A 26,795-nucleotide genomic window follows, 5' to 3' on the forward strand; every position below is an offset into this window, starting at 1 on the left:
TTCGCAACCTGTTACCTACACTCTTCACCCATGTTGCGGTAAACACTCTCTTCTGGCATTGCTGCTGAAATGTTAAAGCAGCTGGAGAAGCATGTGTGTGATTGGTGGGTGCTGTCCAGGTGAGGGTAATATAGCTGCTGCTCTGCCCTCCTCTGATGACACGTGGGTGATTAATCACGGTACGCTGCGCCTGCACTTGAGCTAAGTGCTGGGAACCTTATAGGGCTTGTTGGGGGTGATACCGGGAAGGACTGCAGGATGACCGACCTGCGCTGTCCATGGTGCTGAATCGCCCCTTCGGCGTCCCCTCAGTGTATCTGCGAGGGGACCGACGACACTGTGAGCGTCATCCTCTGTACGACCTGCTCATACCTGAGCGCTCCTGAACACTGGTGAACACTGGTGATCTCAAGAATGACGGGAATGTACAGTTTCAGCCACCAGATTTAGTCGGACGTTGTCTCAGTCTGCAGGGAGAGCATGGATGAAGGACTTGTGGAATTAAACCTTTAATGAAGAATCCGTTTCGGCTCGACAAAATGTTTCCCGAAGACATCATTTCTCACCCACTTCCACTGGTTATCTATCTACTGACCAGCTCGAGCCAATATTCAGCCCAGTAGTCGTTCAATGAGGAGCAGATTCGTTCATTCCTCAAACGAATTCCAACATGTTACACAAATGAACTGCAGTCATTTAGTTGTCCTTCAAGCATAGGAGATCTGCGTTTTACTCTCAAGAGGAGCGACGATAATCCACCAAGACATGGCTCATCTGCTTGTTTTGGTCAACTCCGTGGTCCTGTTGCTTTTTGGCAGCGACATGTTCTTGGTAGGAGCAAGTAAGTAAGCCTCAAAGCGGACGAGTCAAATCAATTATTTGTGTACTTTCTAGCCTTATAAAATGCGCCATTGGCCGCTCTCAAAGTATTACAAAGCGTGAACAAGTCTACTCAGTCTGACACGGCTTTTGCTATGTTTCAATTCGCACATTATAATAGGCTTAGTTCTGCTCTTCATTCATACATTTCAAACAGTTAGACTGAAATATGATTTTTGGATGATCAGGACTCGCCTGTTTAACCAGATTTAGAATAGTGTGCAAGCATGTTTAGGTACATGAAACCAAGATTTGGTGTTTAATTATTTTCTAAAATTTCTTTTTTTACATTTACATGTGTAATTAAATCAAATTACCTAAATAACCTTGGCAGCTCTCATTGCCTTACAGTGTGCATTTCATTAAAAAACCTGGCAATAAATTCCTGGTGAGAGGATCTGCCATATCCATCCTTTCCCCACTGTTCTGTGTCTACTCACTTGGCAAACACCTTCCCTCGATCTTGTTGGCTGAAGAAATAAGCTCCTTTCATCTTAAGTCATAGTCCTACTGAACAACGTGCCTTTACAAATGGATCACTGAGGGCCAAAATCTACAGGGTCATTCACTCCTCTGAATTAACACCAGTTGCAGAACCAATTTAGAATCGATAAAGTCACAGCAACACTTTTTCATTCTGCATATGACAGTGTGGGTTAGTTTCTGCATGAGTGAGATAACCTGTGTTTATACTGATTGTTGTTGTGGCTATACTCCCAAAATATATACTGTACAGTGTATTTGTATTCTTCCCATTCTAACCTTAGCTTCAGACTTACTGTTCAGTTATTTTTCCTGTCTCTGTGACAAAAATCCTCTCGTTCTGCCTGTGTGTGTGTGTGTGTGTGTGTGCATCTACAGTATCTCTGCCTCTTTATCTACCTGTCTACCTCTATCGCTTCCTCTCTCGCCTCTTGAGGAAACAGAGTCCAACATGTGATAGCGCCTTGAGAGAATCAGGTTGGCACTTCACTGTTTCTGTATGTGTGTGTAGTGTCTGTCTGAGACAAAATAAGTCAGAGGTTTTGTCATGTTCTGCTCTGACATGTGAGACGTGAGAGCATCTCTGATCTCGGTGGGGTTCCTGCATGGGGTTGTCAAGAGCAGGAAAAGCTACTATTAAAATAATAAACACGGCACTCATAAATATAAATGTGGCAGTTGCAATAAGCATCAAAGTAAATTGAAATAAAATATGGAATTCGTTACTGCCATCACTTGCTATGCATGCTACGAGACTGAGGGATTCACAGTGACATGTCATTCAGGGGAAGGTCTAAATTAATTGTAAGCCTCTTTGGTTCATGGTGAGGTTGCCCATAAAAATTTCAACAGTACAATGAAGCAGGAAGAGGAGGGCATTTTCAGTGAAGTCTCTCTGAGGCAGGCAGGGGAATAACTAGAATGTGCTCAAATGATTTAAGAGTGATACTAGCATCAGTGAAAACAGTAAATGCTTGTACACTTTATAGTCTGTTTTTCTTTCACCTATCTATCTATCTGGAATTTCTTCTTGAAGCTTTTCACTCATCCACTAGGTTCTGTCACCATATGTGATGATTTTATCAGAATGTCACTGAAAAAATCTCAGTATTTTCAGAGTACAATCCCTTCTCTCCAAATTGACAAGAAATTCTCATATTTACATTTACACTCTCGCAAAGCAAGCATGCTTGAAATGGCCATGGACGGCCAGGCTCATATTGCTCAAATTGGCAATCTGCTGCTCATAAACCTGGTGACACATACTTGACAAATAGACGTTCTGTATTAGACCTGTATCTATCAGAGCGAGGCCAATGTTTACTCATGTTGTTATAATTTTATCTGCTGTCACATGGCGGATATTTTACAAATATACAGAGAACAATCAGACAATAGCTAATTATTTTTTGCATAAACAGCATTTTACTCAGTTGTAGATTGTAGTATGAGACAGTTGATCACACTTGTTAGTGTCTAGTTTAGGTGTTTGAAGAACAAACAAAGAAAAATAATGCTACAAGCTCTGTTTGTGTGCTCTTGCTTGCTCTAGCCTCTACCTTTTTGGGATGATGAAGCAATGTTAGCTCGCAGCTGAAAAGCCTGAGAGTTTGGCCAAAGATTACATTAACCTTAGACTGGCACCTGGTCCCATCTGGCCCCACTGCTATTTCACAGCCTCTGAGTCTGTGAGAAAGAAGACAGAGTGTACCTACAGAAAGGGACATTAAGTGTGCCTACTGAGGTTTTGAAATGTATAGGGGAAAGCATGGGACTTAGCCACGCCTTGCTGGCTTTATATCTATCTACTTTATACTTTTGTTCCCTTACTAGATAGATACCAGTGTACTATAGTATAGGATTTAACCCATGATCACAGAAAAGTCACTGTTCCCACGTGGCATCACATGTGAAACAAAGGCAGGATGTGAATGTCATCCGGTAATCAAGCACTAAGGGCAATCCAGTTCAGAGATGAAACAAGAAAATTATTTTCAAAGGTAGTATGGGGGCAGAGAGTGCTGCAGCCAAGATAAAAAACAGCATGATATTGCTTAAGAGGCCTACTAGCTGGCGATTAGTAACACCTTAGAGCAGCTGTGCGACAACCTCCTGCTGTGCAGAGAACATTTAGACTTCCCACAACTGACTTTAAAACGTATGCAGATCAAGCTGTTTGAAGATTGGCGGGGGAACACATCAAATATTCAAGTTATTGCCTTTATTCATAAGATGTCAATGAATGTATCATTTTACAAATGGGACTGAGACATTATGGTAATTACTAGAAAATGGTTACATCAAGCAGCCCTTCAAATGGTCACTCTCTTGGAGGTAATTGAGACTGAAATATGATCAATAATACAGGGACACAGTATCATCACCTTGGTAAACCACAGTGTTTTGGCTTTTAAGTGTATGAAGCAGCATGAATCACACACCTTTAGGAGTTTTATTGCATTGTTAGTGAACTGATCAATCACTTGGAACGTTTATGCCTGCTGAATAATGAGCTGAGCACTCATTCATGTCAGACTTGATATTGCCTGTAAAAGTAGGTAGTAGTTCTGTCTTCATATAGGCTGTTTACAGAGAAACAGAGCAACTCTCACATTAACACAAGTGAATGAACACGCTTTTAAAATATCATCTTATAATTTTCTATTCAATATTTTTTGAATGTGGTTTTAGAAATGCAATTTCTGTTCACAATGTTCAAAAAATTGCTTCATTGGCTATATGAGATGTCAAAACACAAATACTTTTGGTGAAATGCATCGATTGTCTTCCAGTGTAGACAGAGATTACAAAATAATCTACAAAGGATTTCTGATACTAACCGGAGAATTAGAAAAGGTCACTGACTGCTATCACACTTTCTAATAGAAATGCACTGATGTCTGCTTGGCATCTAGATATAGTATCCACTGACAAATAGTGATGAGAAATAACTGTTTTCAAACAATTTAAATTGGAACACCCTGGATGCAGAAGTGACAACTTTTTTTATTTGCTCATGAGCACCATCATTCAATAAAACACATCAGGTGCAAAAAGCAAACACAAAGAGGCACCGATATTATATCTTGACTTGGCTACGCATTTCAAACTTAATGCTTTTCTTCAGCTGGCATCAAACTAAATCCAAGAGTGGCTCCTGCAAATATTAAAATTGAGATCACATGTCAAACTGTGATCTTTGTAAATGTGACAGGTGAAGTAATCTCCTATTTTCAACTCACATCTAATTTTTCTATTTCTGCTTAAGGAATATGTCACGCTTATTCAAAAACTGTTCAAGCTCTCTTACACTTTTATTGTTGAATCATAAAAAACTTCTCCAACTGATCTCTTATCATATATAAGCAACTGATAACCAAGCTATGCATAAAGCAGGATGTATTGTACAGATGTGCTTCACAAACAAATATAGAGGACAAAATATAAGATGCCATGGCCGTACCTGTCTGTAACAAATTCAAACTGGGCTGCGTTCCATGTATCTTGTCAACCATTCAGAGATCCACCAGCACTTTCACTATCTCTGCGTGTTCCCTGGTTAGATGGAGAGTAGCTAACGTGCTAGACATGGGCTATAGGCTATGATTCATCCTGGCAGTGCGCCCACATCCCAAGGTCTTACCATTTGTTTGCACTGACACACGCCTCAGCTACTGTGACCTATTGCTGTTTGATTTCAGATCTTACATAACGCATTCTGTGAAGTGGGGCTTACTCAGGACATGTGGCCAATAACAAATACTGAAGTGTCCACAATGACACTTATTACTGCAGCAGGGAACGTCAAACAAACTAGAAAGGAACATTGGAAAGCAGATGTCAATAAAAATATTTGCATTAGTAATTTACAGAGCTACGCTGGTTATCTGTTGTCTGCTCATGAGCCTGTCCAATAAGACATAACATTAGACAAATCAAGGCCATGTTATTTGTCATAATCTTCTAAAATAGTAAATATATCAGTTTTAGTTGGCTTCATCTCATTTGACTCTTTATGTTAGTCACCTTACCAATAGATTGTCATCACTACATTAGTGACGATTCATGGCCTGCTTCAAATGAATTGTCACTTGCTCCATCACCAGTAAATGACCTGCAGCCAATGCATCATGGTTATGACTGCGTTTTTGCTCATGCATGGATGTCTGCAACCCTCATTACCTAAAGGACAATGACTTTCATGAGAAATTAATATGTCCTGTCTTAGATAAATGTTGCACCTGATTCTCAACTGTGTGCACTGCAGGATACGTGCTGAAGACAATCAATGCTTGATGCTGCTTTCTAGCTTGCTTACAGCCAAATGCTAATGCCAGCGTGCAATCATACTCACAATAACAGGTATAATATTTACCATGATCACCATCTTAGTTTAGTATGCTAACATACTAACATTAGCTAGTTAGCACCAAACACAAAGTATAGCTGAGGCTGATGGAAATGTCAGTTTTTTGCAGGTATTTGGTCATAAACTAAAGCTGATGATGGTGCTTAAGTCAGGTGATCACCAAAGTTATTACAATTCATCCCCCAGGGGACATAAAAGTATGTAGCTATCCAACCAATAGTTGTTGAGACATTTCAAAAGTCAAAAACCACAAATATGAAACACCTTGTGGCACAAGAGGAAAAGTTTGGGGACCAAAAGTCACCAAAGTCATAAGGATTCATCCTCTAGGCACCATAAGTATCTGTACCAAATTTAATAGCAATCCATTCAATAGCTGTTGAGATATTTCACTAAAAGTCTTAACTGTCAATCTGCTGGTGGCACTAAAGTCGGAGGATCACCAAAATCAACAGGATTAATCCTATGGAGACCATGATTGTCTGTACAAAATTTCACAGCAATCCATCCTCTAGTTGTTGCAATATTTCAGTCTGGATCAAAGTGGTGGATTAACCAACTGATTGACCAACATTACCATCTCTAGAGCCACTAGCACCACTAGTATTGCTAAAAAAAATGTAATCCTGGTATGTCAAAGCCATATGCCACATCTGAGGAGGAATTTGTTAAGTATGTACATGAATGTCAACCAATTAGTGCCCCAGCATGTTGCAATTTAAGTTTAAATAATAAATTAAATTATATGATCATTACCATAATCATCAAATGTTCATTAAACAAAATTGGCAGTCGTTTAGACAAAGCCAAGGCACAAGGACACTGGAGCAATTACTGTAAATATATGTATGACTCGTTTCACATGGCTCTCCAAAGATCAAGGACAATTTATACTGTATGTGACTTGCCCCCTCTCTCAACCCACTGTACATCTATCTTAAAACATGTAGCACCTGCTTCCATAAAGAGCTTCTCCATATATGGACAAAATGAAACAGATGTAACCTCCTGACCTTTTGACCAAACCCACTTTTCTCCCTGTTCTTCCTACAGTTGGAACATTCATTACCTCTTATGCTCTCTATCACAGGCTAAGCCGTAGTCTGGCCTCTTGTTCAACTCAGTCGTTTGCCTCCACAAATCAATCTACGAGCATGTCATGAACCAGAGAAACTGACCTTGACCTCTGTGGTTCATAATGCCACAAGGGCTGAAACGGGGAGACTGATAGCCTTGTCTGACTTGAGGGTCTTGAGATCTGCCTCAATGTCACCTTTTGCACCGAACACAGAGGCCATCATTGATTGTCTCTGAGATAAAACAGACAGAAATGCAAGAAGCAAAAGAGAGAGTAAGGGAGAGAGAGAGAAAAAAAAGGGGAGACATGGGGAGATAAGAGGAGAGGGATGTCAGAGGGACTATAACCTGCAAATTAGTTGAAATACCTCCAGATTTCATTATTTTGTCTTTCATCTTTCTCTCTCCAGTAGACTTGGATGAAATATTGTCCTTTTACAGCACATGCCTCTGGCTGTCATCACATGGCAACTGTATTACGTCTGTGCCCCATAATAAAAGAGTCAATAAAAGCTTTTAAAATACAAATTGACTGTACAACCTTCAATTAATACTTACTTTGTAGTGAACTGCTGCAGAAAGCTGTTCCTGGACATCGTACTACTGGTAATTAAAGAGCAGCTACTATACTGTAGTTGCAACTCCTTCATATTTACACTTTCTTAACTGCAGCGCTATTATGAGGTAAAGCTGCACAGTTTATTCATATTTATATTCGATTTCTATATGCTACCATCCCCAGAAGAAACTTTTCCTTTTTTCTCACATATTTGACTGTGCAAGACATTTCCACTCACTTGACCCACTCCATAGTGCATCAGTTACTTTCTGTAACAACACACAAAGTCCATTAGACCCACGGTAACAAGAAAAAGCCCTGAGGATGGCCTCCAGGTCCCTATCTGCCCAGCCAATCCCATCTTACCTATCCATCTGAGCTGAGCGATTGCTTGGAGACTGTAAAGCCGTACGGGCCTTCTATTAGATCTGTCACCCTCTGTTTCTCCAGCCTTTTGCTTCCTAGGCTTTTGTCCCACTTCGCAATCAGCGTGTCCAGTGGCAAATCATGATAGATGGCTGCAAAGTGACAGGGTGAAGACACGTAAGCCTGACCAAAGGAGGTTGACATGAAACGGACACCCTGGTTACTTTAAAAAGGCCAGTTTGTCAGGTTGACAGACAAGGTTGTTTGCAGGAATGGGGGACAAAAGTGATAAAATCATACATGTCTATAATTTACAGTGATTCTGTGGTTTCATAATAAAGCAGTTTATTCAAACAACGAGTATTTAAATGAGTTAAAAAATAACTGCACTGTTAACTGAATCTACTAATTTTTAAACCAACTGCTTGGTCAGAGGAGCTGATGCAGTAATGTGCCGTTATCCGCAGCTTCCCCTGAAAACACACATTACAAATGTTCCACTAAGCCTATAGAGCACTGAAATTGCCTCTGCAAATGGTTGAATGCATGACCTTTTGAAGTATGTCCTGTATGTATTTAATGTCCCTGGGAATACCAATCTAAGAGCTTCTTAAAGTGTGACTAGCACTAAGTCTAAGTAATCCAGTAGCAAAGGCAGAGGAAAGTAATTATAGTGACACTACTGTGTGATATGGCTGTTGAGACAGCAACCTAATGGTTTAATGGTCTGAGGACAGTGGATTTGAAAACAGTATAGTGGGAAAAAAAACAAAACTTCAAACCTCTCTGAAATCCATATCATGCAGGTGTTACAAAACTACAGAAAGGTATACACAGCTAGCCTTTAAAGGGGACATATATTATGCTTTTTGTGATTTTCTGCTATTTATATACCATTATAATGTGGGATGTCTATGTTAAATATGGTCAAAGTTCCATGACTTGAGGTGAACGTATGTAAAAATTCTCCCTGAAAGTCAAAAGCCCAGGCTTCAACCTGCTCTGAATGCTTCATTTGTAGTGTTAACTCTTCTTCCTCCTTGTGATGACATTGGATTGTTTGCACATGACCAAACGGCTGTTCATCCCATAGTCTTTGTTGCTAAGGTCGTTGCTAATGCTGTTCCATGGGTTATTTGCGTTGTCTACTCACATATTTCAGATTGGATTTGGACTCGAACATGTTTATTTACATAGCCACCAGAAGTTGGCTGAGATGCAGCTTCCAGAAGCTGGCCAATCAGAAAAGAGTGGTCTCATCAGGAGGCTGCATAAAGGGGCAGTATAAGACAAATAAGGAGTTTTTGAAATTGTAAATCATGCAAAGATATTCTAGCAGAGCTCCAGGATGCAAATATATACCTGAAAATATGCATGAGGTATCCCTTTAAAAAATGTCACTTTCAGTTTTGTCCACTGCATGATCACACAAGATCCAACAGTTCACCATGATGACACACACAGCTTGGTGTCTGATAGTGCTGCTGTTTTTCCTGATTCCACTGGCTAAATTATCTAGAAACTAGACCATATGTACGTTGTAAGTAAAAATGGCCTATTTGCTTTCAATTCAACACCTGTGGTGAGTTCAGAGTGCCAACATAATGCTTGAAACTTTGCAGGTGCAGTGTGGACACAGATGGCATGGATAATTTAATATGCAGAAAAGCGAGTGGATTAACAAACCTCTCTGTTTCTGTTTCCTCTCCTCCAGACCGGCCGCCAGCTCCTGTCAATGTGTCTGTCATGAACCTGCGGGCTGACTCGGCAACTGTATCCTGGGAGGTTCCAGAGGGAGATATAATAATTGGCTTCTCCATCTCACAACAAGTAAGTCCTAAACTTCTAATGTAAATCATAGAGACCATAGAAGGTCATCACAACATCTAAAATAAAAAAAAAAGAAAAGATAATTGCATTTGTTTTATTTTTGGCAATAGCCATTTGTGGTTTGGCATTTAGCCATCATCATGTCTTGTTGAAAATTTTTGGCGCGCCATCCAGCCAGGAAGAAGAAGTGCACCTGGAATCCTTTTCCTTACTGTGTCACAGTTCTTGACAGCCTGTCTACCACATTGGGGTTTACTAGCATACTGAGTAGCTAGTGGCACATATGCACAAGATCCTGGATGAATAAAGATGTGTTTTTGTCTGGATTAATATTCGTAGGAACCCCTTAAATCTTTGCTAAGCATGGAGAAAGGCTGACTAAATCTTGCCTTCAAGCCTGGAATCAGACTAAAACCTGGCACAGCTGATTCGTCAAGAGAAAACAAGGTTGCAGCGTGATTTCACATATGTAACTGCTAAACTGCATTTTTTAGCTTGAAAGGATTTCAGAGGCTTAAAATAGGAAAACCAATGAATGCTAACACTGAATGACGGAGTGTCATACGCTAATGCAATCATGTTTATGCTTTATGCAACCAAGACATTATGTAGTCATTTAACTTTGCTATTCACCCAGAGCAACTGATGGGCTGTATATAACACCCAAATGCCTCTCCTGGCTGTTCATGATGTTATGCAGCTGAAATTGAACATGTTTGGTAATTGCCTTGAGTATATATGGTGGTTTAATCATTATATTAACCATTGTTTACAGAGAGTAGCTGGATTTTTTTATCCGATCCCTCAGTCGAGCAGAGCCATAAAATACACATAAGAAGATATCTGGCTCGAAGCCACTCCAGTTGCAGATGGGCTAGAAAGCGCACAAGGCAGAGAGCTCAGCATGCAAGCGGGAGGAATTATTCTCACAGCTTTGGGTCTTGATAACTCCAATAACATTCTGAAAGGTCAAAGACAAATCTGAGACTTTGAGAGCTTGTGTCTAAAAGTACTCAAATTCAAAATTCATCTGAATTTTGACTCCACAACTTTTCAATTTCCAGTCAAGACTCCATATGGTGAAAATGAAGTGCCAACTGTTAATATAATAAAGCACTCAGCATGTAGTTCTCCAGCACCTTGAACATTTTCTGGTTGGTCACCTCCGTCTCATATTGTCATGCCCCATAGAGAGGTACATTATTTTTATTTATTTTTTATGATTTTGGGGGGTGATACATCATTGAAAAGACAAAAGTAAAAAGAAAATTCATGAAATGAAGCAACAGGACCTTTTGCAGAAGAAAGAGCTTTGCAGAAGAGACACATTCACAGGGCTGTTATCCATGTGCGGCCACCTTGATCACCTCATTGCACACTGTATTGATTAGTGTATCTATTCAATGCCTCAATTCATTCTGTACCACTCTTCCAAACCCCAGAGGCAGGATGGACACATGCAGCGATTCATCCGGGAGGTCAACACCACCAGTCGATCCTGTGTTCTTTGGGATCTGGAGGAGGAGACGGACTACATCATCCAGGTCCAGTCGATTGGCCTCTATGGAGAGAGCCAAGCCAGCAAGAAGGTCCATTTTCGCACGCTCAAGAAGACAGACCGCTTCCCTTCCAACAGTTCTAATCAAGGTACAGTAAGCTGCTCTAAGACATGACAAAGGTCATTTGAAAGGTGACTATGTGGGTTCTGGTACAAAAACAAGAGATTTTCTTCCCTAAAGTATGTGATTGAAAGAGTAGAGGCTCCTAGTTACCTCCTTGCCAGAGAACACCATGCCTCCACAGCCATTCTAGCAGCTCTGTGGGGCTTACTTAGGCACAGCTGTGCTTTGAGCTAAATGCTAATGCTAGCATGCTCGCAATGACAACATACTAATGTTTAGTAGGGAACATGACCTGGTTCCTCATCTTATTTCAGTCTGTTAGCACTGTAACATTTGCTAATTAGCTCTAAACACACTTTACAGCTGAGGTTGATGGGAATATCATTAGTTTTGCAGGTATTCAAAAACTAAAGTATTGGGCAAATTGGAATTTTGACGTGATGATTGTGCTAAAGGAAAAGTTACCAAAATCAATAGGCTTTAACATCTAGGGACAATGAATGTCTGTACCAAATTTCACAGCAATCCATCCAACAGTTGAAATTTGTGGACCAAAGTGGTGGCCCAACAGACAGGAACGCCACCACTGTCATCCCTAGAGCCACACTTCTACATACACAGAAAATACACGAGACTGCACTGGGTGACATATTTTTCATAACAAAGACTATAGTCAGCATAGTTTATTTCCCAAAACAATTTGAAAAATTTGCTGTACCGCTGGTTTTGGATGATATCCCTTTATTAGCTGAACAGTGTGGTCAAGAAGGAGCTTAGCATGCTAAGTGACGTCTGCCTGAAATGGATTAGTCACTGGTGTTAAAAAATGCTGTTGTGGAGTTGTTACCCAGTGCAGTAGTGGGACTGTTATGTTTTTTAAATCATTTATGGCACAGCTTGGCACAAGCTATATCATGCTGTGGCTAAACAGTCAATACTTGATGGGATTTGTTAATATCAACAAAGATTTAACTGCCAGGCACTGTGTTAGTTCAGATGCTATCCTCAAATCAACAAGATGCTACAAAGTTTATCAAAATGCAGTATAATGATCAGGTCAATAGGATGTTGCAGCAGTTTTCTCACACGTTTTGTCTAACTCTGTTGCCTTGCTTTTAATTCTACACGGTCTGCCACAGGCCTTTTTCCCGAAGCACAGATGAGAGCAACCCATTACAGACACTTTTCCTGTTGTTGCTCTGAAGCCTCTTCTGGCTGTTGAACACTTTTAAGCACCCTGACATTGAAAATGAGGTACGGTAAAGGTTAGCGTCGACATAAGTGTAAGTAACTTGAAGCCTCCTCTCACAGCATCTCTCTAGGGGGTCTAACTGCCTCTCGCAGGTTTATTTTCTCCTAGACACCAATTCATTATTGACAGACTTTTCAAGCATGTCTGCTGGCAAGCTCCTCTGAATTTATGCAACTCTATATCACTCCGGGTGCCTAATCAGGATTCTGACACACACTCTAAAACACTTCAGATTCAGTGTCTGGGCTTGGCTCAGGGGCTGGAGGAAATATGAAGACCATGACAAATAGAGAATAGGTTCAGTAGCTCCCAATTTCTTGAAGCACAGATGAGGAAAGGGTGAGAAAAAGCTATTTGCTTTCTATTATAAGCAGCTGGGAAGATTCTACATTTCAGAAGGACCTCCTCTGCTAATCTGCTCTGCATTACTTTGGGGTAATATATTAACTCTTACAATAACATTTGCTTGCATTTGACATTGATCTAGAAACAGACCCAATACTTACTACATAGTTCCCTCTGTTATTTTATCTGGTCGAGGTTCTGAATATGAGAAGTGCTGATGCAAGTGAATTATAAATGCTTCTTTCAGCTGACTCAGGTTGGCTACCCTTTGTTAAGCTGGCAAGATTGGCCAAAGTGAAAAAGAAAGAAAGAAATTCAAGCTCAAGTTCAAAAGAAGAGCCTCTGTGTTGCCCATTAACCTAAAACAGGCACTGACACTACATTCTTTTCCTGTTGCTCTACACTAAATACTCAGGGAATTATTTTTTTGTGCTTATTTATGACGTTGAAAGCAACAGACAAAGTCAAAAGCCAGCTAACAGTCAATATGTGAACAAAGTACTGAGCGTGAAAAGAGTTATGGCCGGTGAGATGGGTCTCACTACTTTTTCAAGACTCTTGGAAAAGATTCACTACGCAACATTAATCAGTATTTGTAGCCTTACCCCCCTCGTTCCCCCCAGAGTCATCCAACTGGGTCAGTAAAACAGCCCATTCAGTGGATGAACTTCATTTGTGTGAGTTTGTTTTGGTAAGCGTGGAAGCAATCAGTGTCAGCTCTCCATAAATCTAATACCAGCACTGCTGACTCCTCGTGCCCCAGTTTGAAAGTCCCAGCCAATCATATGAAGTTTCTTTATGTACAGTAACTCATGTCAAGTGTATTGCTCAGTTTCTCTTTTTATGTTTGGCTTCTTATTTTGACATCAATATTGTCAACAATTTTTTTTTGTGGACTGAACAGAATGGCACACATGACCTGGGAAAAATTCACAGCTAATACTCCTTTAATAAATAGCCTATTGCACTGTTATTTTATTTTTATCCCACTTTCTACTACAAAGACATACACAGTAACCTAATTAACTCTGTTGGTGTGACAGACAGAAAATTATGCCACGAGTGCAATCAGTAAAACAGAATAAGAAAGTAACATGCAGCCTGATGTAAACTACAACATCAACAGCATCCATTAGAAAGATTAGATGAATTAACTAATCATAACTTCCCTTCTAAATCTTGCATTATGTTGCATCAGCTAGCATTTCCAGGAAGTTCACAGATTTGGGTAAGGCTGTCTGTTTAAAGAACTTGTGCCTCTTTCATGACATAAATTACTGGCATTATTAATTTACTTAATACATAATACATTACTTAATAATGTAAATTTGCTAATAAAGGCAAACAAATATGGATGCCTCATGTCACCTGCAGTCTGTCATTTAAGGCAATCAAACTCAAATTTAATGGCTATACTGTAGTTCTACATTATCTGTGCACAGTATTAGTCCACACAAACCTACTCTGCAATCATGCAACCATCTTCAGTCATCTGATGACGTCAACACTTGCACAAACATAGGAATCATTCAGATATCCACCATTCATCTCACATGACATGAACATAACATCAACATCTTCTTTTCTTTTACTTCAATGGCAGCCACTGAGGTAATAAAGCATGAATTAGCAACAGTTGTCAACTTGTTGATATATTATGGTCATCATTTGTCTGAAGAGAAAGTGAATATTACCGATTGCACCTCTGAATAAAATTACAGTTGGTAACAGTACAGATAATTTGTCTTGCATGAACCTAATTCCACTGCTTGAACTGCAGAGCTGCAAAGTGACCTGTTTTCACCAACCATTCACTCAACAGAATTAGGACGTCTAGTTGTATGATGGTCTATAATTAGGTCATAATTTTTTTTCCAGGGTCAGCTTTGAATTTCCTTATTATTATATTATAATGAGTCCTTAAAAGACCCATAGGGTCATCTGATTATCATGATGGAGTAAGACAAGGTTACATCAAAAAGATAACAGACATTATGACCCTTTACTGGGCTCAAAAGCCATCAATGAGAGATTGGAGGCACTTAATTTTTCACTACACCATTAATTCCTACATCTGAAAATGAATTTCCATCATTTTCTGAAAATTACAGTTGAGTCAGTTGAGAGCAGTTGTTTTTACCCAATATGAAAGAATGTTTACAATGTTTCTACGAAAAGTAACAACATATATTATTCTTCATAAACCTTAAAGCACCTTACAGGAACATAATGTGACATGCTTTGTTCAGGTTGTTGCTGTTGACCATTGTGTCTCAAAAAGCCTTTTTAATCTAGCTGGCTCCAGCATCACAGAGCCATTTCAGAGATCCTTTGTCACAGCCAAGTGGCTCCTATTGAAAGCAAATTGATTTGCAGTATATACCCGACATCCAAAATAGCTAGAGCTATGATACCCACGAATCAATAATGCTTTTTTTCCCCCTCAGTGCAATTCTCTTTGATAATGCGATTACATATTAGTGCATATGCCACTGAATGTACGCCTGACCTAGCCGGAATCAGAATCCATCTATTTCATATAAAGCATTTTCTGGCAAGATATGGACCATATGTTGCAGGCAAATTTGAATTTAAATAGGCTACTGTGGACTTTTTTTTCCTCAGGATCAATATTGCCATTTCAAAGTCTAATTCAATTTCATTAGTTCCATGGAAAGCTTTTAATCAGAGTATGTATTTACGTGCTTTGCCTGCCCTTCAAGAATGAGGTATGTTGTGCTGTGGTCAGAGGAGCAGGGCTTTCCGTGAACACTTAAAGTGAAGCTACTAGATGTCTGTGTATAAGTAAATCATTTTTGAAGATCTCAAAAAGAAATAATTTTTCTGAATATAAGTTAAAAATTCCAGCCTAATACTTATTATAATGTAAGACATTCCCTTCTGCTGTAAAAGTGTGCAAATTAACATATTTGTTAGTATTAACAGTGAGGTTACAGTCAGTACAATAATTACCAAATATGGTATATAAATAATTCCTCAACAAAAGACATGAAACTGTTACCTGCTGCCACTAAGCTGTCACACTGTGACACGTACTGTATTTGAGCGAAAGCGACTATTTTCAAAGGATGAATTCCTTGAGCAGACAAACCTAACAAGGTAGGAGGTCCCCTTAGACACAATTACTGTGTGATACTTCAAAGAGATGCCAACTTATTTCTGCTGGGTCAGAAACTACACCTAGGCGCTCCATTAACAGCACTGAAACAAAGGTACGCTGCACACTGCTGACAAACATTGTCCCTGACAAATGTTCTTTTGAGTTTGACAGATCTGCTCTATAAATCACTTGTCCTGTGTTCTCCTTTGAGAAAAAAATCAGAAACCAAAAAGGAGAAATTTATATTTTAAAGTCTTTGATTTCATGATGGTACCCTTTAGTTTTACAGTATTTTGATGAAATACCGTTCCTTTATCCGCTTATGTAGCTGGAGTTATTATATACAGCAAATCAAATCTTGTATAAAGTGATAAGGTGGCATTCGATCAGGCAGAGCACACAGTCACACTGAGCCTGATAGTATCCTGCTACACAACACAAGAGCCACAGACTTTCCTGTTAAAGTCTCCTTCTTATCTAACTTACAAACACGAACAAACATCTTGTCCTGCACCTTAGCTTGTTGAACGAGCCACCAAACAAACATTCACTGAAGGAAAATTGCACCACTAATGTCAGTTAGCAGACTAGCTGCAGCACATTAAACAGGTATGTAAACATGTAAACATACCTGCAAATATCACTTTAGATCCGTTAGACTTTGGTTCAAAATCCCTGTTAGTGACACTGTCTGTCCAGCTACAGCAGTTCTGTATGGTACCATATAACACCTGCAGGACAAATGCCAAACAGCTCCTCAGTTGTGAGGATTTGCTGCTTCTCTTTGTCATATCTGATAGTACACTGAAAATGCGGATTATTTGGACTGTTGGTTGGACAAAACAAGCAATTTGAAGACTTCACCTTGGGCTTTAGGAAATAGTAAGTCCTTCCTAGATCTAACAACATGGAGAAAATAAAATTAATTAATAATGAAAATAATTTTTAGTTGCAGCACTACTGTTATATCAAAGATATCTAGATTACTAGACAACTGTGAAGCAGGTAGGAAAATCTTAAAGCAATACATTTTGGTACTCTACTTTGGTATTTGGTCAACATGCTGTTAATAATGACAAAATGAGCACGGTGGTGTCTAGAGAACTACCTAAATGCTTTTACATTAAGAATTTAATCCTAATGAAACCTAAAAAGCTCGATTGTTAAATCCCAAAGAGACACAATGTAAGAATAAATCAGATGATGCATCTTTGTGACACCAGTGCAGCACCCCTGGTGTGTCATTACATGGTTTCACGACACAGTTCACAGCCACAAACAACATCATGGGATTCGGAGAGAGCAGGAGGAAGGTCGACTGATTATCTCAACACAAACTCTTTGGTGTACCGGAAGAACCACAGTCCACTTGTACTCCTCTATCCTAGAATCACAGAGCATAGTTGAGTGTGGTGCAAATATGAAATATGTATGATATAGCAGCAGGACATGTTATTCAGGTCATTTGGAAATTCTGTTCACTCACTCCGTAGTATATAACCCTCCACTGCATCAAATATGCATGTACATACACAGTACAATACATACTATTTATCAGCATGCTATACAGTAAACCAAAGCACTTTTTCAAGTTAAATAGGATAATTAGATCAACTAGAAAACTGTAAACAAGAAAAAGAAGTTCAGCAGAAGAACTAGTTTATTATTGAATGGGTTGAGTTCAAATAGATAGAGGAGATGTGGGATTTAATAAAGCAGAGAACAACTCACAGGACAGTAGCACCACTCATACTTAGCACTGACCTGAGTCCTGATCTGACATTTAAGTGTAATCTGCAGCCTGATATCAACTGTAGAACTCACTGTGCAATGGGAAAACACAGAAGATAGCAAAGATGAGTCTTAGATTAGGGTCTTAATGGATGGGTTCAGATTTTTCTAAGTCTATCTTAATACAACTCCCACATGCCATATATAGTAGAAAGTGACTACACTGTAAGAGATGGGGACAAAATCTGTAGCCCTCATTCCATGCAAAAATGCATACTTAAGTTTAGCTGAAGCTAATATTAGACCTTAGCAGTGCAAGTTGTTGATGCTTTTAGCTATAGGTACTGTATATTATGCAAAATAGTTGGTGCAAAGTTTAATTTACTCATAGCCAGATACATGTTCAACCCAGGTTGAAAAATATCTGAATTTTCATATATTTTAAGACATAGTATCCTCCACTGAATTACAACTGGTTTTACATATTGATAAATTAGCATCCAGCATTTCCCTTTGATTTGTGGTCACTTCTTATTTCTACTGTGATACCCCTGTAGCTTCCCTCTCTTTACTCACATGCCCATACGCACACTACTACAAGGACTTCAAAATTGTAGGAGTACAGTAATTGCTATCATGTGAAGAGAGTCTGGCAGTCTGGGCCTGTTTCTTGACAACTTGATTCACTAAAAGAGCCAATTGGGAAGAGTGGTGTTCTGGAAGAGATCCATCCATCCGGGTTAAGAGATAGTTTGGAGAGTGGAAATAGGCCCATAGTCAATCCACTTAAAGGAGGATTAAAGCTACAAGATTGATATGTGGTAATGCCCATCACATTCACTGACTACTACAGTTTTTTTATAATGGCATAAAAGTCATGAGAGATAAACGGAGTGTCAGATTTTTGCCAAGCCTAACTGACTCGATGTGAGTTCTCCCATTATCAGGGAATTCAATAAATATAGTCCTGAAACCAATACCTCTGTCAAGGTTCAGTTTTTACTGAAATTATGTCACACACAACTCTATAGTAATATTTGTGATTTTGTTATATTGGATTGCATTTTATTGTCCAATGTAAATAATATTTAGTTTCTCCCATATAAAAAAAAATGAAGGGACAAATATTTTAGTACATAGTATTCAGTTTTTTAATGTTTAAAGTAGTCCGTAGGCCCACTGACTATAACTGTCCTGTCTCTCTTTTCTTCTAGATGACCCCACTGTGCAGGGCCTGGACAAGTCGCGGCATCTACAAACAGGAGAGATGATCATAATTGTGGTGGTCTTGGTCATGTGGGCAGGTAGGTTTGTAAACTGCGTGTTATTCTTTCTTTCTTTTTTTAAAAAATCAGTCAATACAGAACAAATTAAGGACCAAAGAAAAACACTTTAGGTACCACAAAGTGCAAAAAAAAAATGAACAGATGTAGTATATAGAATAATAGTTCACTGGTTGCCACAAGGTGAAAACTTCCAGCACATTACCTGTCTTACAGCCACAACTTATAGTTTTTACAGTTTGTTTTTTGTAAGTATTTAACAAACAAGATATATAAACTGTTATTAAGAGAGCTTTAGAGATGCTGGTAGATGGACTTTTATCTTTGGGCAGATCCAGGATAGCTGTTTCCCTTTGCTTTCAGTTTTTTATTGATGCTAAGATAATCTAGCTTTATATTTAACAAACAAACATAAGAGTGGTATCGATCTTCTCATCAAACTCTCAGTGAGAAAGCAAAAATGTGTATTTCCCAAAATATCAAACTATTCCTTTAACAACACTAGAGGTGAAACATATACAAGTCATTTTTATTCAGTTGCTTGATACTGATATTTACTAATGGGGATGCTTTTTTCACTTTTTTTTAACAGCCCAATTGTAAATCCAATAAGGTCTAGTATCTATAAATTCAATCCAAAGCATCATATGTTATTGAGTAGTTATTGTCAATAGTGAAATGACATTAAAATCCTGCTCAGTAAGCTAATAGATAATGGGGCATTTCAAACATGTTAGCATTTATAATCAGCCTCAGTGAGGACTAATGGTGCACGTCACTAAAAAAAGGCTTCACACTGTATATTATCTTGTAGCTCCATCAATACATTGACACAAATCAATAAGCCACTAATCAATGAACAGTCATCCAGCAGACAAGTCCCAAACTCTGCGTAACTCAATAGATCAGAGAACTGTGAACATCCTGTCCCTTTTTGTTTTTTTGTTCTTTTTGCCACAGCAAACACTGCACTTTTCTGAGCATTCTCTACATCTACTGTAAGCTCTTCATCATCCAAGTATGACATTCTACTCCTCTGAGGAAGTGTGCTGATTAATGAAGTGTTGAGGCACAATGAGAAGTGGTATATCTGACAGGCTGGCAGGAGCAGGATTTCCCATCCCTGAGCAACAGAGTGAGATGTTAAATAATACTAATGAGAGGAACTAAAGTAACACGGAGGCTGTGAAGAGTAGGAGTGAAAGAATGAAATCACCTCATGTTGGGTGTTTATATTGGACTGCTCGTTTGCAGCCAATGCAGTTTAAAGTCAGATTTACTTTATTCCCTGCATTTTGTAAGGCATCAGGCACCTTCGAAATTCACAATCTGCAAAACATACTATGTTGATTTCTGTATAATTAATTAGTTTCTTTTATGTTTTCTGTTTTTAATCTAATCATAATCTTTTATCCTTTACCTCTGTTACTTTCAGCTGCATGGACTAGGTCTGAAAACATGAATTGAATAATGAAGTAATTAGGTAATAGCTTCTATGTGCATGCAGTCTAATGTACAATATTGCATAATGTTTCTGTGCGGTAGTGGCTTTGGTTAAAAAAAAAAGAAGAAATGTAGTCGAGACCTTTAAAAAAAAAAAAATCACCACACTTGCAGAAAAGTTTTTGCTGATATGACATGTCACTTTATTTTGTATGCATTAAAACAACATTGCAATTAACTGTAATGTCAAGCATTTAAATGCAGACAAATCACCTCTCTCACTACACAAATGCTACAATAATCTAACAAGCCAGTGAAAATGTGGAACTGGCCACCATCAGCATCTCTCTGCAAGGCGATGACACCTAGCTGCACTGTTGCAGTTGATTTACATGATGCATGAATAATCATTAGTTAATTAGATGAATTACGTTTAGCTTCTTAGTGGTTCGTGCAGCTCCCTACAGTAGCTCCCATCACCGGTATCAGTTTCTGAATATTTAATGATAAATTCATAACCTCAGTGAATCAAGGAAGTTAATGTGAGCATACAGTACTTATCCAAACTGGAGGCAGAACTGCATCTGGAAGATTGCAAAATGCAACAAAGCGAACTCCATGGAGAATTACTGACTTCCAGGCTTTCAGATAAAGACACCGTCATCACACTCCCTTGGGAGCAGAATTCCATTATCCACATGGCCTTTCAACGTGCTCAGTTAGAGGAAGTGGTGACATGTCTGTGAGTGACAGTTGCCACCTCATGACTGAATTTGTATCCTCCTTTGTGTGTGTGTGTGTGTGTGTGTTGCATATGTGCCCGCATCTCACCTCCTGGCAGCTGTTATTGCCCTGTTCTGCCGGCAGTATGACATCATCAAGGACAACGACTCCAGCAACAACAAGGAGAAGGCCAAGCCGTCGTCGGAGAGGAGCACACCGGAGCATCACAGTGGAGGACTGCTAAGGAGCAAGGTAAGCACAATACCTGTCAATGCAATAGCACAATCAGTTCAGGATTTTTTTTGTCTGAATTGATTTGTTGTGAAGTCTTAAAAACATACACAACATTCTCATCCATGTATGTCTGATATAACACTCTAGTGATCCATGGTAACCAGACAAACTGTCCTCTTTCATGCTGGTGTACTGTATTGTGCACACAAGCAGAGTCTCCATGTACAGACATCTATTGGATGAATTGTTTGGTTGCTGTAAGTAGTTAAATAGTGCATGCAAGTGCCTGGCACACACAGACCTATAAGACACCAAAAATACTGTTGCAGGGGTGAAACTTTGTCGGAGAAGAACATAACTTTTCAAATATAACATGGCATTGCAAACAAAGAACTTTATCTCCTTTCTTTGTTTCAAGCTCTATAAAATAATGTCTGCCACAAAAATGTTCCCTTCCTAAAACACAACTCAAGTTTTTTATCATCATCCAACCAGAATAACTCAGAGATTTTACTAAAAGGTGTAGCCCTAAAATAGTCATATCATGGGCAATAAAACATGAAAACAATGAAAAAAGCCTTTGCTGGTACCTGAATGTAATTGGGATCTTTAACGTTTGGTTAAACTCTGCTACACAGAAGGCTCTATACAATAGTTGTTTTTTATGAGACAATATGTTCGTAATGTAAGTCTGTATCAAACATCAACAGACAAATCTTTCCTTATATAGACTGAAAGGAACTATAAAATTAATATTTCATCTCATTAATCTAGGGATGGCTGTGTAACAATGTCCCAGTTAAAGATCTTTCTATTGAGCTGCTCTTAATCCATACTGACAAGTCTGTAAATATGTCGGAAGATGTGTACTGTGATCTTGTTTTCTTTTTGTTCTGTGTTACACAGTTTTTAATGCACCTTGCAACAGAAACAATTCCCTCTACTGAAGATTAATGTTAATGTAATATTATCTATGTGCTCAGCCAACTCATGCTGCCATGATGTGCCCACCTCTACAGCACTTCACAACCTCAAACTTGGTTATGCAGCATATTAACCTCATTATTGTAGTTTTGTAGAGTACAGGGACATCTGGCTCTGCTGCGAAAAACAAAAAGCTCTGATATGCCATGATTAATGATGTATTTATCGCGAAATGATGCTCGATCGATGACTAAAATATTGCCCAGTCATGGTATATCTAATGTCTGGCTACAGATGGGACAAACTTAGAATCATCTCTCAGTGTTTTCCTCTTTTATCCATTCTCATAACTGCCCCCATGATTAAATACAAGACATAAATTGACATTTATTTGTTTAGCAAATTAAATTTGCATACAGAGACAAAAAAAAGAATGCTTTTTCTAAACTTTTCATAAAATGTTATCCGCAGCAACAAGAGATCTTACTCTGTAACGAGCTGAATATCAATGAAATCTTTCGTATATTTTGGCTAAAATCTGTAAATGCATAGTCCTTTCTGGTAAAGATCTAGATGATGAAATTTGAGTTTAATGCTTGAATGAAATAACCACAAAGCTTTTTGATCAAGCTTGACCTTCATACAGTATACTGTATGGCAAATCATTTTTATCCTTTTCAGAGAAGAATACTTGTATTTACTGCTGCAAAACACAAGTCTAAAATCAGACCTTACCTTTTTCCACTGGGAGAAAAAAAAAATGCATCTTGCATCCAATAGAGCACATAATAGAAATGGTATCTCTCCTACACCTGTAATCACAGGAATCTCCAAGGAGCCATCCTTTACATAGAGGAATGTGGCTGCTGCATGTTCTATAATAATGCAGAGTTTGGTTTTACATTTAACTCAAAGCCTGAGGATGAGTCAGTGAAAGAATCTAGAAACAAGGTGCTGGTGGAGCTTTGAGTGTGTAAGAAATGCCTTTAAAAAGTTAGAGATAGCACTGGAAAGATATACACAGTCACCGCTCAGTAATGAGGCCACGACCAATCGATAATCGAGGTCATTTGCCTTGTGAGTGTTTGACCTCTGGCTAGGATTTAATGTAGCAAATATTGAGTTCTCTTATTTAAATTAGCTGAGGGGGGGTAATCGTTGCAGGATTATTCATTGTGGTGTCTTATCTCTCTTTCCAGTCCTCATTAGGTGGTTGGATGTTGATGTAAGGTTTCTGTCAGACAAGTTCTGATGAGAACTTGAGAAACTCTGTTAAATATCTGCCAATTAACTTACTTGGTTCAATTTCGAGTGAGCAAAAAAGAATCCTTAAGCTGTTTATTGACAGATTGGTTGCATATTTACCAATGACTGAAGCAGACTCGGTATATGGAAACAGATCAGGACCACAAAAATGAAATGAAAAGCTAAAATTTAATGTTAAACTATTGATCTTGAATAACTGAAAAATAAATACAGATAAATAATAGATATAGATATAGATAATAAAAGCTTGAAAAGTATCTTAATTGAATTCTACTGTTTATTTGACACATTTCTGACTATCCTTTTAATAAATTATAAGTATTCATTTTAAATTCTCCTAATTTCATATACAAGTACTGCAACTATCCAGCCATATTTAAACATTTCTGCAACATTTACAGTGGAAATAAATTATCGCTGTAGTCATATCAGTAACTGTCACAGTAATAGTGTAATTATCTTCTATGACCAAAGTATTCCTTAATTGTAGAGGGAAAAGTAATATAATGATTTTTATTTTTCTTGTCTGTCGCAGTTTCATCCTTCTGTGCCATCAATCAACATCATTGAAGTCTGAGAAGAAGGAAGCCAAAGTTAGATGTCTCTCCCTCCTCTACCGTCAATGTATTTTTAATCTTTCTCACTGATGAGAAAATACAGCTGAAAACAATGTAAGGTTTCTGTTGGGCTTCATCAGTGATGAAGGCTGGCCAGGGCTGTCTTGCAGAAGACACACATGCATGCACACAGTATTTGTAGGAAAACTCAACACTGAACTACAGATACAGACTCCAGAACCCATCCACACAACCCGACACACAGACACACACCGTAGAGTAGCTAGCAGAACCCTACTCCTGCAGGTTGATAGTACATACAGTAAGTAAATGTTAACCCCTGGTGCAGTTAACATTGATGTCTTTGCCAGGTGCTTGATATGTTATTGCAATACAAGACACACAAAACGACTTATCATCTCTGGGAGGCCTGTCTCATGACTTTAAATATACAGTGTATTTTTTAATATTGGCATGTGCAATTAGATACCGCGTTCATCTGTTATAGACAATTCAGCTATAAATTGATCAACATTTTCTCATTGCAAATAGTGTTAATACACTGCCTGATCACAAATGTATATTATCTGACTGCTGTGGGCAGATTGTTAATGCAGACAAACAGCAAATACATGTATCTAAAATTCATTTTTTTTTCTTATTTTCTCCTAATTACTCAAATTAAAATTCCATTTTCTGGATAACATTGTATTTTTGCATATTTCATACATTAGAAAACATGCCTGTACATATTTCATGCATTTACTAAATGAACTTGCATGCAGGTCATTTGCCTGTAGAATAGCATTTGATGTGCATTCTAAGTTAGATGCCAAAAATGGAGAAATAAACATGATTGCTGTACTGTGAAGCTATTGTTTTGATTCTTCTACCGTGTTTTACACTATCTTTTATCATCCAGTGTGTTTCATTTTAGATCTTGTACATTTCCTGACAATTGTATTACCTAAAAGTGTAAAATAAACTTTCTTTTGAATGTCCCATTATTGAGTTGCAATTAATAATGAAGTTATACTCTGACTGAAATGCATAAATCACTTCCACTGTGCACAAAATGCTCATCGAGTGTCACCAAGGTGCATTCTGTGCATTACTGTAAATGCTGGCTGAGACTTACAGTAGAAAACTGCACCTCATGCACAAAATGCTTGCCAAGTCTCATCACAAAAGTGCATTTAACGCAGGAAATAATTTGTGTTGCAAATCAGTTTGGTAATGATATAGTACTAAAAAATATCCAAAAACCTCTAGATACAAAATGCATACAGTGCAAGTGACACATTGACTCCTGATGTGTATTTTGTGCACATTATATTACTGCAAAAATGGTTTCTGATTGCTTTTCTGCAATGTCTGCAGAATGCAGCAACAAATAGACAACGTCAACCTTTAATATTTAACTTTGGACCCACTTCTTGTTGACGCTGAGTTTCATGTTTTACACTTCTCTTTAAAAGCAAAAAAAAAAAAAAACAGTTTATATTATGGTACAAGATGCCTGAGTTCAAGTACATAGTCTCAAATCTACAGACAATGTTGTTTTCTGACTCTTAGGTCTGAGTCCAGAGGCTCTTAATACGACTGGGATTGTGATGTGATGTAGGAGATAACAGGCAGGGATTTTGAGGAGATAAACTCACGTCTTGTTGGAGCTCTTCAATTTCAAGACCTCGTCCTCAAGTCAGCTCAAGTAGTGGCTGTCTTGATGCTGTCAGTGATATGGTCCTGCTATTTGACCAGAAGAAGGATCAGGAAAGAAATCACACAACCAGTGCTGAGGGTATTTTTTACACAGTTCATAATCACAAATATATTAGGAAAGAGCCATCTACCTGTTTACTTTTTTTCAGTACTTAATCTTCTATTAAAATGGTACAATTTGTCATTATTAAATCTAAAAATAGCTCTTAAATTTATAAACTGCAGTTATCTTAACACCAACTGCTTCATTTATCCATGATATGCCAGAGATTGTGAGACAAGGCTATGAGCTCTACAGAGCAAATTCAATAAGTCATTTTACCTGGCCTTTAAACTAGATTGTTCCTAATCAAAAATGTAATTACACAGAAGTAGCTAAGGTTACAGCTCATCTTAAAATAGAAAGTGATTACAGCGTCCCAGGGATTAATAGGTAATGTTGTACTCCCTCCCCTTTTTCTCCTAACTCTGTGCTGCAGAGCTGCAGACTACTTCCATTAGTTGTTCAGATGATTTATAGGCTGTTGTTGGCTAAGATAAGCTGGTTAGATGTTAGATGTGATTCAGAGACCTAGTGTATACATACTGTACAATATCTTTAAATATGATAAGATTGATTTTTAAAAGGGTTCGCATAAAAGTCTATTTCATTATTTGACCCATGTTTCCATGTGTATCGATAAAAACATTATTTAGTGACCTCCTTATCCTTTTTCTATTGTCTGTTTATATTTTTGCAGTACTGGAACAAGTTCAGCCTTATATATTTTGACCTTTATTAAAGAACAAGTTATTTCTGTTTTAAAATAGATTCTTTTATTGCTGAATTACACTTTTACACTTCAAATCACACACATAGCAGAACCTGTGGTTTGATGGCATGCTGTAAATAACCTGCACAGTCATACCTGTAACCACAGTGGGAGATACAATGGGAGTACTTGCAGGTTATTGCCCTCCATATGCCGTTTTCACAGCTGAATTACTCCACAAGCTCAACAGACTCAAC

General features: G+C 38.3%; 2 protein-coding genes across 3 annotated transcripts in view; one reads left to right on the top strand and one right to left on the bottom strand.

The window, feature by feature from the left end:
• The first annotated feature begins 174 nt into the window (after positions 1 to 174).
• Positions 175 to 25,024, top strand: fndc4a (fibronectin type III domain containing 4a). Its single transcript, XM_042390366.1, has 6 exons — positions 175 to 841; positions 9,448 to 9,563; positions 11,006 to 11,210; positions 18,849 to 18,938; positions 21,202 to 21,335; positions 24,043 to 25,024. The coding sequence occupies exons 1-6, from the start codon at positions 766 to 768 to the stop codon at positions 24,082 to 24,084; spliced, it is 663 nt and encodes a 220-aa protein (XP_042246300.1). The 5' UTR covers positions 175 to 765; the 3' UTR covers positions 24,085 to 25,024.
• The window catches only part of si:dkey-71h2.2 (low density lipoprotein receptor adapter protein 1), a 59,051-nt gene continuing 52,805 nt past the window's right edge, over positions 20,550 to 26,795 (bottom strand). Inside the window, exons 9-10 of one of the 2 annotated variants that reach the window (XR_006092060.1) lie at positions 21,192 to 21,348; positions 20,550 to 20,852 (exon numbers count right to left, since the gene is read on the bottom strand). Coding sequence is in view for 1 of the 2 variants with exons in the window: in XM_042390365.1 (XP_042246299.1) it covers positions 21,308 to 21,323 (16 nt within the window). In the remaining variant the exon portion in view is untranslated. Of the gene's footprint in view, positions 20,853 to 21,191; positions 21,349 to 26,795 lie in introns of those variants that run through there. The other variant, XM_042390365.1, reaches the window with a different exon arrangement.

The sequence above is a fragment of the Thunnus maccoyii genome, chromosome 17 (assembly GCF_910596095.1).
Source record: "Thunnus maccoyii chromosome 17, fThuMac1.1, whole genome shotgun sequence".
NCBI classification, from domain to species: Eukaryota; Metazoa; Chordata; class Actinopteri; order Scombriformes; family Scombridae; genus Thunnus; species Thunnus maccoyii.

What these genes read in the sequence shown, in the direction of transcription:
- fndc4a (XM_042390366.1), top strand. Translation starts at nt 766, where the DNA reads ATGGCTCATCTGCTTGTTTTGGTCAACTCCGTGGTCCTGTTGCTTTTT. An exon ending in TTCCAACAGTTCTAATCAAG is followed by an intron (nt 11,211 to 18,848) that starts GTACAGTAAGCT and finishes CTTTTCTTCTAG; the next exon opens with ATGACCCCACTGTGCAGGGC. An exon ending in GAGGACTGCTAAGGAGCAAG is followed by an intron (nt 21,336 to 24,042) that starts GTAAGCACAATA and finishes TGTCTGTCGCAG; the next exon opens with TTTCATCCTTCTGTGCCATC.